Below are 16,796 nucleotides of genomic sequence, written 5' to 3'. Positions count from 1 at the left end.
AAGGTTATGGAATTAGAATCAAAGTTAAATGAAGCAAAAGAAGAATTTACGTCGGGTGGACCTCTTGGTCAGAAAAGAGACCCAAAAGAATGGATTCCCCGTCCACCAGAAAAATATGCATTGAGTGGTCATAGGAGTCCAGTCACTCGAGTCATTTTCCATCCTGTGTTCAGTGTTATGGTCTCTGCTTCAGAGGATGCTACAATTAAGGTAGTTTTTCTTTCAAAATTGAAAGATGTACAATAGAATAATTGTTAAAAGCAACTTTAATGTTAATTTGAGAAAATTGGGTGTCATCAGTTTAACACTGGACAAATAATAGGTCACCTAGTGCTTGAATAACTTGTCTTCTTGAAGACTGGAAGTATAAGTATTTGCCTTATTTATAAGCAGGAGGAGAAGGGGATGACAGAGGATGAGATGGTTGGATGGCGTCACCGACTCAATGGACATGGGTTTGGGTGGACTCCAGGAGTTGGTGATGGACAGGGAGGCCTGGCGTGCTGCGGTTCATGGGGTTGCAGAGTCGGACACGACTGAGCGACTGAACTGAACTGATAAGCAGAAGTGATAGATGCAAATATAGGATTATAAAACTAGTAATTCAGGGGATGAATATATTATGCAAAAGAATTCAATAGAGGACTTTTTTAGTCAGGAAAAAAGTTGTTTTTATAGTTTCCTTTGATTCAGACACAATACAGTGAAAGTTGTATAACCATGTACAGAAAGATAAGTAAAACATGGTTTTAAAATTTTAAGTAGGTTTCTGTATCTAAAGATTATTTCAGATTAAGTTCTAGATTTTAACTTTCATTTGTAGAGGTATAGCTAAGAAAATGTGAGTAGATTGCCAGGATTGTTTTTATCATATAGCAACAGTCAGCATATAATGCAGGCATGACTTAAATGTATGTACTTAACCCATTCTTCAAATTAAACAGGTTGTATGTTTTCCTTTTGTGGTTTCTTTAGTTTCTAAATCAGTGGCTTCTTTCTTCCTGTGGGCTGGTGATCGATGGGGCGTGCTGCCAAGTGATTTGAAGAGTCTTATATACATACTTGGATTACATATTGCTGTAGGCTGAGATGACTACCTATCTAATACACTGATACATTGCTATCTTTCAAATTATGTTGACATGTATTTAATTTATTAACTTCATGATAGTCTTGTTTACTAAAAACTGCACTTTTGTCATGAACCATGGGGTTAAGATCGGCTTGTCAAATAGATGGAAAGCTCAGTCTTAACGTTTGATTTTGCAGCAGTGGTATAAAAACATAAACAGAACTGCTAAGGTCACACCTATTGGTCAGCTTTAAAATATTACAAATGGAAGTTTTAGAAGCTTGATATATAACCATAACGCATATCTCAACAACTACTAAAATTCTCTCTTCCATTTAGTCTTTAATGTGTACACATGGCTGTTTTGTTAATGACAAGCATTTGTATTTTTTATTTCCTTTTTTGATTAAACTTATTTTAGAAATACTTCTCTTTGTTTCTAATGAAATCATCATTTTTTTGTCATTTTTAATGACAGTATTTTAATTGCATCATTTAAATACCTGAAACATTATTTCTGGTTGTCACTTAGAATTAGTTCTTAAATATTAATAAAAATAAAGAGCAAACAAAAAACTGAAAAAATACTTTCAATGAGTAAAGCAGAGGATGGATTGCCAACTTTATAGAGTTCAAACAAGTATGATAAACAGTAACATCTCAATAGGAAAAATGGACTATAGGACATGAACAGGTAATTCATAGAGGAAGGAAAAATAGCCAGCAATAGAGCTTTGGCCTCATTACTAATAGTAGAAAATGTTAGTCACTCAGTGATGTCCAACCCTCTGCGCCCTCATGGATTGTAGCCCTCCAGGCTCCTCTGTCGTGGAATTCTCAATAGAACCAACAATAGAGCTTTAGCCTCATTACTAAGAGGAGAAAAAGTGTAAATTAAAATTCATGTCAAATCTAGCAAGCTGCTTTACTTCTTATTTTTTACTTGTTTTTTATTTTATTTTTATTTTGCCTCTGCTGGGTGGTCATTGCTGTGCTAGCTTTTCCTCAGTTGTGGCAGACAGGAGGTACTCTCCAGCTGCGGGCATTGTGCGGGCTCCTCATTGTGGCGGCTTGTCTTGCTGTGGAGTGCAGGCTGCAGCAGTTGCACATGTGTGCGCAGTGGTCGCAGCTCCCAGGCTCTAGGGCGCGGGCTAGTCGTGGCGCATGGGCTAGTCGTGGCGCATGGGCTTAGTTGGCTCCACAGCCTGTGGAATCTTCCTGGATCAGGGATCAAACCTGTGTCTTTTGAGTTGGCAGATGGATACTTGACAACTGAGCTACCAGGGAGGCCCCCAATATTTTACTTTTTAAATGAGAATTCCCAGTTGTGGTAAGAATTTGAAGAAGCAGGCATTGTCATTACATTTGATACAGTCTTACAGGAGAACAATTTTAGCAGAATATATGAAGGGCTAAAAAACTTAGTTTTTGACTCAAAATTCTTTTTCAACCATCACTGTCTGACCTAAGTATTGCAGAATGAGGATGGATATTTTTCAGTATTCAAAGGTTTACACTATAATGTTTTGTATAGTAATGAAAAACATTGCCTTTTGTTTAGAAAATAATAGGAATTACTTCTAAAAGAATGTTTGCTAATAAGTTTTTAATGGCATGGAAAAATTCTTATGATAAGACAGAAAGGGAAAAACAGGTTAATGATGTATACACAGGCACTGTACTTTTTTAAAAAAAGAGCATAGAAAAAATGGAAAAATCATGCCATTGGTAGGATAGTGGATATTTTTATTGCCTTCATATCAGTACATTATAGATGTTTTTATCATGAGCATTTATTTTATAATCATACAAAAGATAAATATCCAGTAGAGAAAAAGTTGATTATCTTTAATTCCTAACATTTATAAACATTACATTACCGTGTTTGCTTACCATTTATGAAGAGACACGGTTCTGGGTATATTTATTAATAGTTTAGAGGAAGATGCTTCAGTGTTCTTTAATGAATGCAGGAAACAAAGTTAACTGAAATGGAAGTGAACTTCAAGGTCATACCTACCGTTCAGAATGTATTCACCTGAACTCTTGGTGTTGAAACAATTAGATATCAAAATGGGTAAAGATAATATTAAAAAAAACCCTGCAGACTGATACAATAACATTCATGAACATAAATGCAAAATCCTTAACAAAGTATAAGCAAATTGAATCCAGCAGTTCATAAAAGGAGTAATTAGTATGTCATAACCAAGTAGGGTTCATCCCAAAATGCAAGATTGGTTGATATTTAAAAATTAATTGGTGTGATATACCATATCAGTTAAAAAAGCATAATAGTTTCAGGAAAAGCATGATAAAAACTCAGCAAGCTAGGGAGGGAGCTTCCATAGACTGATAAAAGGTAAAGGTATCTGGTAAACCTACAGTGGACAAAATATTAATACTTAATGGTGGAAAGCAGTTCTTCCCTCTTGAGTTCAGGGATCCATGACCACTTAAATCCACATTTGTATTAGAGTGGCTAGCCAGTGCAGTAGAGAAGAAATAAAAGGCATACAGATTGGAAAGGAAGAAATATTACTTGCAAATGTTACTTGCAGATAACATGATTTTCTGTGTAGAAAATCCCAAGGATTCTTCAGAAATTTGCTAGAACTATGACTGAATTTAAACAATGCCAAGATACAAGGTGAATATATAAAAAGTAATTATTTCTATAAGCTATAATAATTGAAAATTAAAATTCTAAAATGCTATGATAACATCAAAAACCCCTCCAGTATAGTTAAGAGTACATTAAAGAAAAAAAATACATTAACAAACTGTGAAAAAAGCTAAACATATAGTAATCACTTCAGTGTGGAAGTAGTTGAACATTTAAATGGTAAAATTTTTATATGTTTATTTTGGGGAGCATACATAAATTTTATATAAAAGAAATGTTTTTAGAGGATATTTTTGTGTGCATTTTTTTTGCATAGTTGTATAATTTTGTGGGTTTTTTTTATGTAACATTATTGTATACATGCCATAGATTGCTTACATCTGTGTGGCAATTTCCCTAATATTGGATGTTTAAATTTTTTCTAGATTTCAAAATGCATTTTCTAAGTTTCTTTAAATTGGTTGAAATATACCCTATCGCAGATATATTTTATTATGGTAAGAATGGAATCAGCCATTTGATTATAGAGCACGTACATAATTAGTGTTAGTTACAGACTTAAGACTAGCATTTGACCACCAGAATAGAAGTTCAATGTGTTCTTGAGATGTGTTTATAATAATAATTATTCTTGATAGTTTATTATTTTCTTTAAAAATGTGACTGTGGCTCAGTGCTTTTACATCAAAATGACGATATGCTTCTGTTAATCTGCTATTTAAAGACAGTTACATCTTGTGAAGTCTTTCCTTGCCTTCTTAGATGTCTGAGCTCTGCTTGTCTAGTAGAATTGGGTATTCCTTCATCTACATATAAATTCATGTCAGGCTCATGAATTTTTTTTCTTTTTTTGGCACTTATATTTACTTTTTAACTTGCCTGTTCCATGATGTCAGGCTGAGACGAGACTCTGTTCTTTGGCAGTCACTAGCATGATTAGATATATGGTGGATACTTAATAAATGTGGTTTTAGAGGTTTATTTAATAATCGTTTTTCTCTATAGAGAAAAGACCAATTTATGCTTGAAGATGTGATGATTCTAAGACAGTTATCCTTTGTTACTTGCCTGGTTAGTCACTATAGCGCCAGACTGGTCTGCCGAGTGCAAATATAAACTGAGAAAGGAATGATGTGATGCTAACCTATTTTCTGTTCACTTGACAGGTGTGGGATTATGAGACTGGAGATTTTGAACGAACTCTTAAGGGGCATACAGACTCTGTACAGGATATTTCATTCGACCACAGTGGCAAGCTTCTGGCTTCATGTTCTGCAGATATGACCATTAAGCTATGGGATTTTCAGGGCTTTGAATGCATCAGAACCATGCATGGTAAGGAGTAGAGGGTAGCATTCTGGTATTGGTTTCTAATGCAGTGTTGCAGGGAGAAGAAGGATAGTGTTCTCTTACAGAGCGCAGGTCCCTTCACTCAGTCCTTACTGTGCCAGTGTAGGAGCATACGATACAGACAATCCAGGGACAGTCATGGTCATTGAGAGTCGTCTCTGTTTCGAGGTTTAAGAATCTCTTTGTGCTTGCGTGCTCAGTCGCTTTAGTTGTATCCGAGTCTTTGCCACCCTGTGGACTGGAGCCCACCAGGCTTCTCTGTCCATGGGATTCTCCAGGCAAAAATACTGGACTAGCTTGCCGTTTTCCTTCTCTAGGGGATCTTCCCGAGCCAGAGTTTGAATCTGCGTCTCCTGTGTCTTCTGCATGGCAGGTGGATTCTTTACCACTGAGCCACTGGGGAAGTGTCTCTTAGTGGTTATAAAATACTTATTTTCACAAATATTTTTGGATGAGAAAAACTGCCAGGGCATCTATCTGTTCTTGAGAAAAAGAGAAAATGAAGTTACTGAGGTTGTTTTTCTTTCGGTTTTTCATTTTTCTCAATTGGGAAACTGAAGTTAGAGAGTAGATACAGTAAAAGCTGGAACCCAGGTTCCCTTGCTCACCTTTTAATATCCCACATACACTGTAGTCTCATTATTCTCTTCTCCTTGTCCTGGAGACTATTTTCTGAAGCAGTTTGGCTTTCTGGAAAGAGCGTGGGCTTTGAAATCAGATACCTGGATTCCGAGTCCTACATGTTTACTTATGGCATTAGGAAATTTTAACCTCTTTAATCTGTAAGGTTAATAAAACTTAAATATTGAATTAAGAATTGAAGCCATAAGGCTTGTGAGGATAAAATGAGATTGTATGCTTGAATCATCTGGTTTAGTACCTGGTACATAGGAGGTGGTTACTAAATAAGGATTTTTGTTTTTTAAAACATGACGAAATATGGATGTTTGGATTTTATATTAACTGTGTTAATAATAAACTGTTTTAAAATACATTATCCAGTGATGTTAGCACTTGAGAAAGCTATGCAGTAACCTAGACAGTGTAATTTGAATAGTATGTCCCCCACTCCCCAATTTAAGTGCATTAGGGAAGTTTACCAGTCAAAGGAGTTTCATTGAATCCTTTCGTAAAATCTGTATTTGTTTTGTTAGGTAGCCTGTGTCTTATTGCTCTGACTTAAAGAGTTCTTTCCAATCATTGTATTTTCCTTTAAATGATGTGATACTTAAGAGAATTTTCTGGGGCTTTTTTTGCCATAGAATAGCTAACTAGCATTATGAATAATGTATTTTATTTTTTTTGCTCCTGTGCACATCAACACAAAAAGCTTTCAACCACTAGTTTCTACATAGAGCCAAATGCCCATTTTTCTTATCCATTTTATTCATCTCTGTAAATCTTATTTCTATTTTATATCTTAAAATAGCAACCATGGAAATTTTTGTTTTGTTTTGCTTTTTAGTGCTCACAAACATCCGGTGTGTTAATATATTAAAATGCTGATGGTACCGATTACCTGTAATTTTAACACATTATTGGCTGGGAGGTATTTGCAGAAATGAACACCGTATGGCGTTAATAGGTCTCCAGTTAATAACGTGTTAAAACAGTTGTGCAGATTGAAATGTAAATTGAGCTGGCTACGTATTTCATTGTGAATTGTTTTATTAGTTACTAATTCCTTAACAGTCCATTATGTTTTGTGTGTAAATCCAAGTTTCTTATTAAATTTATATGAACTCCATTGTATTTAAAGTAGCTGTGATACTTGAAATCCCAGATGAAATCTTATGGTAAATTAAGGTTTAATTGCTCTTGGTGATACCTTGTTTAATACAGTAATTGCATTTTGTGTTTTAGGCCATGACCACAATGTTTCTTCAGTAGCCATCATGCCCAATGGAGATCATATAGTGTCTGCCTCAAGGGATAAAACTATAAAAATGTGGGAAGTGCAAACTGGGTAAGTAGATTTCGTTGAAAAGGCATCAGCTTAAAGAAATAATATTCAACAAAAAATCCAAAACTATGTTCTGATTGTTCTTGTAAATTTGGTTGTAACCCAGAATGATTACCATGACAGTTACATTTTAAAACTTAAGTTTTAATCTTTAAATGTCTACCCAAAGGGAACAGAGAAATTATGGAAGAAACTCTATATCCTTGAGAGCCATTTTCTGTGTAATGGCTTATTTTCTTTGTGGTCTTCTTTTAGGTGATCTCTCTGAGTTGAATTAAAATGTAAATAACATTTGTGCAGGTATGCCCCATCAGGCCTAATTTGGTTGTGCTTAGAATTACATGACTGTCATAATGAAGCCTTAGCCTGCTGGTTTGTCCAGATTAGTAGGAGCATGCCTTTCCCCAACATGGCTAGAAATGTTTTGTTAGGTTTACTGTGTGTGCTTAGTTGAAAGATTATATTTCTCTCTATTTTTTTCCTTCTAGATTTTGATTTGGTTAGCTCTTTAATGATATTTTCATCAGCTTATTTTAACTGATGTTTGACTTTCCAGCCTGTCTCCCTCTTTTATTAACCAGGAATGTACGTGTATTCTGTTGACTTGCATATGATGCCAATTCTCTTCGTTCCAGTGCATAGCTAGTCTTGTATCGCTTCTGGGAAGGGCCCCAGTGATTGCTGTTCACAGTGTAAATTATTATGTATTTTTACAGCTACTGTGTGAAGACTTTCACAGGACACAGAGAATGGGTACGTATGGTGCGGCCAAATCAAGACGGCACTCTGATAGCCAGCTGTTCCAATGACCAGACTGTGCGTGTGTGGGTCGTAGCAACAAAGGAATGCAAGGCTGAGCTTCGAGAACATGAGCACGTGGTAGAATGCATTTCCTGGGCTCCCGAAAGCTCATATTCTTCCATCTCTGAAGCAACAGGATCTGAGGTACTATATGATTTGTGTTATTTCATGATTTTGTGGCTGTTACTATTTGAGAACCTTAAATGACCTTCCCCGAGTCTCTGTTTCATGCCATTATAAAACCTGCATCCAGAATTCTGAGTCTTGAAATTCTTTCCAACTTGCAGATAGATGTGTTTATATTTTTTAACCAGTGGTTATTGTTGCTGTCAGTTGACCCTTGATGTGTGCTAGGGTTAGGGTAAGTGAAGTAGTCATTTAATCAGAAATTAATTATAATTGTCCCTGTTTTAAGAGTATACCAATACAAAATAAAACTTACGGGAGAAGTTAAAGTCATCTTTTAGGAGAATAGCTTTTCTCAGGACTTCAGTGGTGGTCCAGTGGTTAAAAGACTCAGCTTCCTGATCAGGGAACTGAGATCCCACGTGCCATGTGGCATGGCCAAAAACTAAAAACAAGAATAGCATTTGTTTTAAGTGAAGAATATTTCATATGGAGGCCTCTGATATTCTTGATCATTTGTGCTCCTCATGATTTTATTCTTTGTAATTAATACTTTTAAAATTACAGAATAATTATTTCTGTAAATATTGTATAAGCCCAAATTCTTTTTTATAGTGACATTCCTATTGTTTCTTTTTTTTTTTTTTTAATTTTAATAAATGAAGACTCTCTCACCCTCACCTACCCCTACCAATTATTTTTCGAAATGAAGCTTTTTTGGTAATCTCTTCCTAGTTGGCTGGCTAGTTGCATTTTCAGGTTTGTTGATTTTTTTTTTTTTTTTTACTGCCACCTGGTGGTAGTTACCACATCATAGATTCATTGTAGCTGGGGTAGTAACAGTGGTATCCAACTCTTTGTGATCTTGGATGAATAAGTCCTGGATATCTAATGTACAGCACGGTGACTGTAGTTAACAGTACCTTATTGTATACTTGAAATTTGCTGAGAGGGTACATCTTTAGTGTTCTTTTCACAGAACACACACAAATGTGGTAATGTGAGGTGATAATTGTGTTAATTAGCTTGATTGTAGTAATCATTTGTATACATAGCTCAGAACAGTGGTGTGCCTAAAATACATATCGTTTTTATTTGTCAAACAATGCGTTTTTACAAAATTAGAAATACAGATCACTGTTAGGTAGTTGTCATTTAAGTCACCTAACTTCTTGCCCAGGAAATTTGATTTTTATGTTTTCTATAGACTAAAAAAAGTGGCAAACCTGGGCCATTCTTACTGTCCGGATCCAGGGACAAGACTATCAAGATGTGGGATGTCAGTACTGGCATGTGCCTTATGACCCTGGTGAGTTTGCATAATTTCACTGCCGCTTTCGCATTTTCACTCTGTGCATATCTTTTAGGGTCAGGTGCCTTGTGGTTTCCTAGTAAATCTGAATTATTTGATGTTCTAAAATAACTTCTTTATAAAGATACTTTTTGGTTAAGAGCATGGTTACAGTGATATGGAGGTTATTTCTATAGACTATTACATTATACAGTGGATCTGCAAAGCCGGTCAGTGCTAGGAGGGAGATTCTAGCCATTGTATCTCTAAAATTATGTAATATCTCCTATGAAATATGTGGAAAACAAATATTACAGACTCATTTATATTTTTTGAAACGTGCTTCTTGATCTCATTATATTTACTTTTAAAATGAATCCTTTTAACTTACTATCTATTCTCATGTTCCAGTTTTATTTGGTTATTTTAAGCATTCAGAAATGAACAGTATTACTTAGCAGCAGCAGCTCTATGACTTGGAAATCTTTATTTCATTTAGGAGCCTATTTCATCCAGATTTTAGTATGAGGATATATAAATTATAAGAAGATATTATGGACTTTCTTGTTTGCCTTTGGGAGTTCTAAGGGGGCCCATGGACATTAATCCAGTGGCAGCTTTTGTAATTTGGCATGCATGTTTGTTTAGAGGTGTTAATCTTAGGTGTTAATCGTATCTTGAAGCAACTGTCTGTCTATGGGATATGGTAGACGTGTATGGAAGTATCATCAGGAACTGATTGGCATTCTTAGAATGCTAGATTTCTAATAAAAAAAAATAGATATGTAGTATATTTTAAAAAGAAGAACTGATTAAAAAATTAAACTTTCCTCTTAGTATTCTGAGCTGAGTTCAAATATACTATCTTGCTGTTTGAAAATCAGAAAGCATGTGCTCGCTTCTTCTGGAACAACACAGGTCACCATTAATTTCCCTGGAGGTTTCTGCCTCCTAACTGAAAGAGGATTCTTTTTTTCTGCTTTATTTTGGTGTGGCTCCAAGAAACATGGTTTGACTTTTATTGAATTTTCTGCAACTCTAGTGATTGGTGGGTGGCTTTTAGAGATCACTATAATATAACAAAGTGTTTTAAGTAAGAGCAAAGAAGGAAAAGTAAACCAAGGCCAAAGATGTATTGCCTTGGTCATCTTTTTTTTTTTTTTTAAACTGTTAGCTCTTTTGGGGGGTTCTTTTACAAAAGCAGTATAGTTTATTTACATTGTAGAAAATTTGAGAAATAAACAGAAAAAGGAAAGAAAAAAGAAGAAAATCACCCTCAGATCACTTTACCATACCTACTAATAACTACCAACTATATTAGATTAGAGCTGTCTGTTGGAACTTTGTGTGTTGATGTTCTTCGTCTGCACTGTCCAGCATGGTAGCAACTAGCTGCAAACAGTTATTGAGCATTTGAAATTTGGCTAGTGAGACTGAAAAACTGAATTGTTTAATTTAATGCTAGTTTATATTTAAATAGCCATACATGGCTAAGGGCTATCCTGTTGGACTGGACTGTTCTAAACTCTTCTTAAATTACTATAGATGCATATGGTGGCTTTTTAAAAACATGTGAACATTGTATACATACTGCTTTGCAGTAGACTTTTAACTTAGAAGGTATATGCCATTTGCTCATGTCATTAGATATACTCAGTACATACAGTGATTTGTTGAACATCTTTGTTAACTAATTAGTCACCTTACACATTCTTAATTATTTCTTAGGATAAATTGTAAGAAATGGAACTGCTGGACAGGGGATATAGGTAGATGAATGGATGAATAAATATATGCAATAAATACCTACATATCCTTCATCTAGAGTTGCCAGTTGTCAACATTTTCTTTTCTCCATGTGTGTATTGTAGATTTTGCTGTACAGTTTGAAAGTTACCTGTAGACACCATGACACTTGACCCCAAATATTTTAACATGTATTTCCTGAGTATTTTATAAAACCTTAATAAAGTTGTCACACTGAAGAAATTTAATACATTATTTCTCTAGTTACCCTAGTCGTGTCCTTTATAACTATTTTAGCCACTATCCAGGAGCTAGTTAAGTATTATATGTGTTGCATTTACTGGTCATATCTTGTTAGTTTCCAGGTTCCTTTAATCTAAAAGGATTCCCTAGACTTTTTCCCCCTTTTGCCTTTTTGGCATTGATGTTTTTAGTGCATGTAGTTTCAATCCCCTTTGAGTAATGCCTTAACTATTTTCATAGATGCTGTTTAAACTATTTATCCCTTTATTAAGTCATACACCTTTTTGTTTTTAAGGTGGGTCATGATAACTGGGTACGTGGAGTTCTGTTCCATTCTGGGGGGAAGTTTATTTTGAGTTGCGCTGATGACAAGACCCTGCGTGTGTGGGATTACAAGAACAAGCGATGCATGAAGACCCTCAATGCGCATGAACACTTTGTTACCTCCTTGGGTATGTACGAGTTACGTGGTTTCTGAGCAGTTAGGTTTTGGAGTGCCAGACCTAACAGTTTTAATCTGACCCTATGGATGTTTCCAGGTAAGAAATGAAGATGGGCTTTCAGGGCAGAATAGAGAAGACAGGTTAGAAAATCTTATGGATTCCTGCTGTTTGTTTGAAATTCTCCTTTCCTTAACTCTCTCCATCATCAGCCTTAGAATAAAACAGTTACTTTCTCCATTGCACAATATTAGTTTTGGAAACTAGAATTATGAAGAGGATGCTTACTGACCACTCTGATGGGTAATTTTTCTTCCCTACTAGTTTGTAAGTTTCTCAAAGGAAATGTTAACTTTTTTCCTCTGGCACATACGTACTACCATGTCCTGGGAACTCAGAATTGTATTATACTTAATAAACATCCTCAATATCATCTGGACCTGAATTTAGAATTTAAGATAGTAAATATACTAGAGTATTATGGATCTAATAATGAAGTTGGAGCAGTAGAATAGGGCTAATATTTAAACCTTACAGAATTGTTGGGAGGATTAAACATGAATATAGCATTAGTACTAAGCCTTGAGCATAGTAAGTGTTCAGTAAATGGCTGCATTGAGGCTGTCCTTGCTGTTAGAATTCAGTGTTTATTCAACCTCAGTTGGAAAGAGGATAGTGGGGGAGGTATTTTTTTTTAGAGATTTAATATAAGATTTCATTGTTTCGGTTTCCCTTATCTAGTTGGTAAGCTTGTGATACATCTGCTTGGGGTAGATGTGTGGCTGAATAGAGGGAAAAAATGGGTATTCCTGGCATTTGAATGTGTTATTTGTGCCTTATTAAACATTGTTTGTGGCTCAGTGTGATTTTAAAGTAAGCCTTTTCTTTTTTTTTCAGATTTCCATAAGACGGCCCCATATGTGGTTACTGGCAGTGTAGATCAAACAGTAAAGGTGTGGGAGTGTCGTTGATTGAGTCTCATTTGGCCCCTCCTCCCTTTTTTCCTCTGGATGCACTCTGATGATACCATGGTTACCCCATCGAGCTCTGTTTAAATAAATATTGTCCTTTCATGTAAATTATTCTGGATGTAGATTGAGCTTATTAAATGTTACACACAAAGTATTCATGCATGGTGAATCCAAATTGTATACTGTAAATTTACATACGTTGTCTAGAAGTACCATAGGGTTTAAAAACCTGGGCTGGCATTGGTCACACCAGGCCTAAGAAGGCAGAAGTTAAATAAATTGAACTAGGGCACTAAACTGAATAGTTGACAGTGTCATTTTATGTTGAATTATTAATTCCTGTTTTTCTTTCTGCTGTCCTGTTGGTGCCTGACTTGATGGCCTCATTTGGGGGAAAGTGGTGGTTATTAGGGCTTTTTCTGAAATGTGTATCTATGTAACATCACTTAAGTGTGCTTAATAAATCTTCTTTAAGGATGTTAGATAATAAGGCTACAATTCAAAATCTTCTGAACCATCTATGTAATTAATGGGGATTACATATTGGAATTTTTGTCATGACACATTTGCCAAATCAATGGGATACATTTGTTTTGGCAGCCTATCAGGCAAAGGCTAATGGTATCTTTATGTAAGAAAATGACTGTAAATCTGAAATAAGAAAAATCTCAGCAACTAATAACAAATCATTTATTTCATTTGGGTCTTACTGCTTTGTAAACAGGTTAAAAAAACACTGTAATACTCTAAGCTTCTCTTTTCCACACTAGACACACTTCTAGTTGTATTCTCCATACTATTAGACTGTATAGTGATGTGATTCCCAAGTAGATTTTAATCTTCCCATTGAGTGTGTCATGGTACAAATCACTATTTGTTTTTGATGTTTTTTAGGGATGTGCAATGTGCATAACATAATGACAAAGAAATTTTGAAAAGGTTATGTTTGCCCATTTTAAGGGAGTGGGAGAAATAACAGCAGTTTGTTCTTCAACATGAATCTGATATCAATTTGAACTGTGTTTTACAAGTTTATTAAAAAAGACAGGGTTTAATGGAGCGTGCATAAAAATGTACTGTGTTTTCACCTTTTGTTTATATATAAATGTTTATGAGTATATAGGCCTATCTATAAGTGGATAAGTCTGTATATGTATATATATCACACACACATACAACCTCCATGTCCTTGGGTCCTGGGTTTTTGAAGTGCTAAAACATATAAATAGAATAAATCTCGCTGTGGAAATACCATGCTTTAGAACAAATCCTTTTTGATCCTGACGCTTCTGAAAACTAGGTCTGACTCTGTGGGAATTTTTCCCAGCTAAAGAAAATCACTTCCGTTATCACCCCCACCCCCAATTTGGCTGTTGAGCATTTTACACATCCCTGATACGTTGTATATTGTGATCCAAAGTTACTACAAGTAGGTTTAAGAGAATTTTTATCTGTGACTTTGGAAACAATATTCCATTGCAGATTAATAAATAATCCCACTGCTTCGCTAACCAACATTTTTTTCTTAAGAAGGTCATTTGAAAAGTTAACAGAACAATGAAATAACAAAGTTTAACAAAGAAATTTATCTTGGATTGTATTTATCCATTTGTGTAATACATGATTTTTTTTTAATATTCTTTTTAGTATTCAGTGGAAATTTGGTTCCTGAAAAAGACAAAGGGTTAGAGTTAATGTGCTGTAGATACACACACAGAGAATAGGCCATATATTTACTAGAAGCAGCTTTATGTCTAGCTTGTGTCTTTTTGTTTGTTGGCTTGTTTTTAATAATTCCTGAGAGATGTCTCTGGAAGGAAAAGTGTTTCGAAAACTAATGACTATTTTTGAGGACAAAAATGACAACTTAAGCTAATTTCTTAAATACAGTAGGATAACTTTCAGGACAATATTGCCTCACAACCCTGCTCACATTGAGAAGTCTTTTTCGTTTCCCCTTAGCTGTTCTGACTGGATTTTTCTACAGAAGCTATGGAAGATTATCTTTGTTCTCGTTTGCTGCTATTTCCTGTCCTACTTTAAGAAATATAAATACATAGAAATGGTGCATCTTTAACCTTTGTTTGTACATGTATAAATGTCTTGTATTTTAATTCGTTTTTAGCATGTAGCAACACGAATTGTTCAAGGGTAAGCCACAACATTTAGAAATCACTCCTAGATACGAACAATAAAGGAAAAAAAAATGGTACCAATTTAGGAGGAAACAAAGCCGCTGTCGCTGGGTTTTCTGTGCAGCCTGCAGTGACTTCCGACACATGAGGAGAAACTGTCACTGTAAACCAAGTCATCCTTGTTGGGAGAGTGCCACAGCCTGCTGCTTAGTTGAGTTACCAGACATCCTCCACTTCCGAAGCAGCGAACGTCGAATCTCAGGGATGGTCCTCAACTGGATCCAAGTGTAACGAGCCCTGTTTGAATAATGAGGGAGGGGGAGAGTGATCCATCCACAATCCGGAAGCAGATTTGCAGAGGTTTCCTGCACTGTTGTTTGACACTGCCCTGTTGATGCCCTTTCTTCCTGTTTCCTGTGTTTTCTCTGTCTGCTGTCTAACCCTGTGCCTTGCCTGGGATAAGTACAATGATGAGGTTACTGGTTTGGATTGTAAGTAGAGGAATTTATTAATTGGTTTAGAGGTTCACTGCTGCTTTGTCACTTTCTCAATCAAATTGGCCACTTATTTAAGAAATAAAAAGCTGGTAGAACTGCATCCTCCAACGATGACTGACCTTTTGTGTGTGTGGAAAGCAGACATTCCAGTGCCACCCTGACATAGTGTGCCCAAGACGTGCTGGCCGCACCCCTGACCGTGCGAGCCACGGAAGCTGGTTTTAGACATGGCTTGGAGAATAGTTGCTTGTTGACACGGCATCTTGCACTTTAGTAGGAGACTGAGACTGTCCTGTTTTGTCCACTGTGGTGTGACCAGTTGTGTGCCCAGAGCACTGCCGTAGAACTCACTAGTGTTAGCACGTCGTCCGGGCTGTGGGCGCTCGCTGTCGTCTCCGGAAGCTTTGGCTCTAGGTCATCAAGCCCAGTCTCCTTACTGTCAGTGCCCTGCTCTCCTGTTTGCCTCTTTCTGTTTCTATGTGAACTTCCAGATAATATCACTCATTAAATAGTTTTTTTTTTAATTTATTTAAAGAAAAACTATTTAGAAGAATATTTCGTTTTGTTGACAGTGGTGGCTTGATAATCCTTAAGCAACTGAAAATAAAATTGTTAAAGGAAACAGCACTGAAAAGATAGTTTATTCTCTGTCCAGCTGTATATAAGTCCAGTGTGTTAACTAATCTAGGTGATGTAAAGAAGAGTCACCTGGTAAGAGAAGCAACATGTACAAAATCGGTGAAAAAGGTTTCAGTTTTTTCCAGTGGGGTGGGGGGAGGGCAAGCTGGATTTACAAGTCACAACTGGCCTTTAATCTTTCCACTCAATCATGTAAGTAGCTGCTTTTTTGTCCTGCCTATCCTTCAGGCGTCCCTAAAGCTCACTCTGAAGATGGTAGAAACACACACACAATCTTCGAGTTTAGAAGTTGATCCTGACACTGACATGAAGGCAAACGTTGATTTCATGCGAACGAACAGTTACAGAGGTGGTGATTGGAGAAAACCGTTCCCCAGATTGTAAGAGTTAACTGAAGATATTGACACAATTAAAAAAAAAATCGGTAAAGGAATGTATATAATATTGCTCTTGTGTTTTACAGTAAGATTTGTTGCTCTCAGACTGTGTAAAACAAGATTTATTCATGTTTTCTGCATATTAAAAAAATCTTATTGTACCAATTGGTAAACTATTAAATGCCTATAAAACTAGATGTGATTTTTATTTTTCCGGTCTTTTTGTGCACAGATTAAAAACCTTTTAAATTGAGTCCCAATAGGAAGCAGGGTTGTGTTCAGCACCAGTCATAGGGAGAGTAAAAAGCAAGTTGCTGGCAGGGCAGCAGAGCCTTGCCTTAGGACGGAGCCAGCTCTGCCTTTGCTGTCTGCCTCCTTCACCCACTTTGTGGGAGGGAGCTAGGAGTGCAGCTGCAGCGGCTCGCACAACCCACTGGGTCGAGCAGTTTCAGGCCGTTTTCTAAGGCTCTGCCCTTCCCTCCAGCAGCTGTTTCTGACAGTGGCTACAGCTGAGGCCAG

General features: G+C 36.2%; 1 protein-coding gene across 2 annotated transcripts in view; it reads left to right on the top strand.

The window, feature by feature from the left end:
• The window catches only part of PAFAH1B1 (platelet activating factor acetylhydrolase 1b regulatory subunit 1), a 67,207-nt gene extending 51,838 nt beyond the window's left edge, over positions 1 to 15,369 (top strand). The window contains exons 5-11 of one of the 2 annotated variants that reach the window (XM_040243767.1): positions 4 to 210; positions 4,865 to 5,033; positions 6,912 to 7,014; positions 7,728 to 7,956; positions 9,146 to 9,247; positions 11,514 to 11,670; positions 12,556 to 15,369. In XM_040243767.1, coding sequence (XP_040099701.1) covers positions 4 to 210; positions 4,865 to 5,033; positions 6,912 to 7,014; positions 7,728 to 7,956; positions 9,146 to 9,247; positions 11,514 to 11,670; positions 12,556 to 12,629 — 1,041 coding nt within the window. In that variant the 3' untranslated portion in view covers positions 12,630 to 15,369. The remainder of the gene's footprint in view (positions 1 to 3; positions 211 to 4,864; positions 5,034 to 6,911; positions 7,015 to 7,727; positions 7,957 to 9,145; positions 9,248 to 11,513; positions 11,671 to 12,555) is intronic. The other variant, XM_040243768.1, reaches the window with a different exon arrangement.
• Positions 15,370 to 16,796: the final 1,427 nt, after the last annotated feature.

Source organism: Oryx dammah, unplaced genomic scaffold (genome assembly GCF_014754425.2).
Source record: "Oryx dammah isolate SB20612 unplaced genomic scaffold, SCBI_Odam_1.1 HiC_scaffold_8, whole genome shotgun sequence".
Taxonomy (NCBI): Eukaryota; Metazoa; Chordata; class Mammalia; order Artiodactyla; family Bovidae; genus Oryx; species Oryx dammah.
Note: the sequence above shows the minus strand (reverse complement) of the source record. Positions and strands in the feature narration are given on the sequence as shown.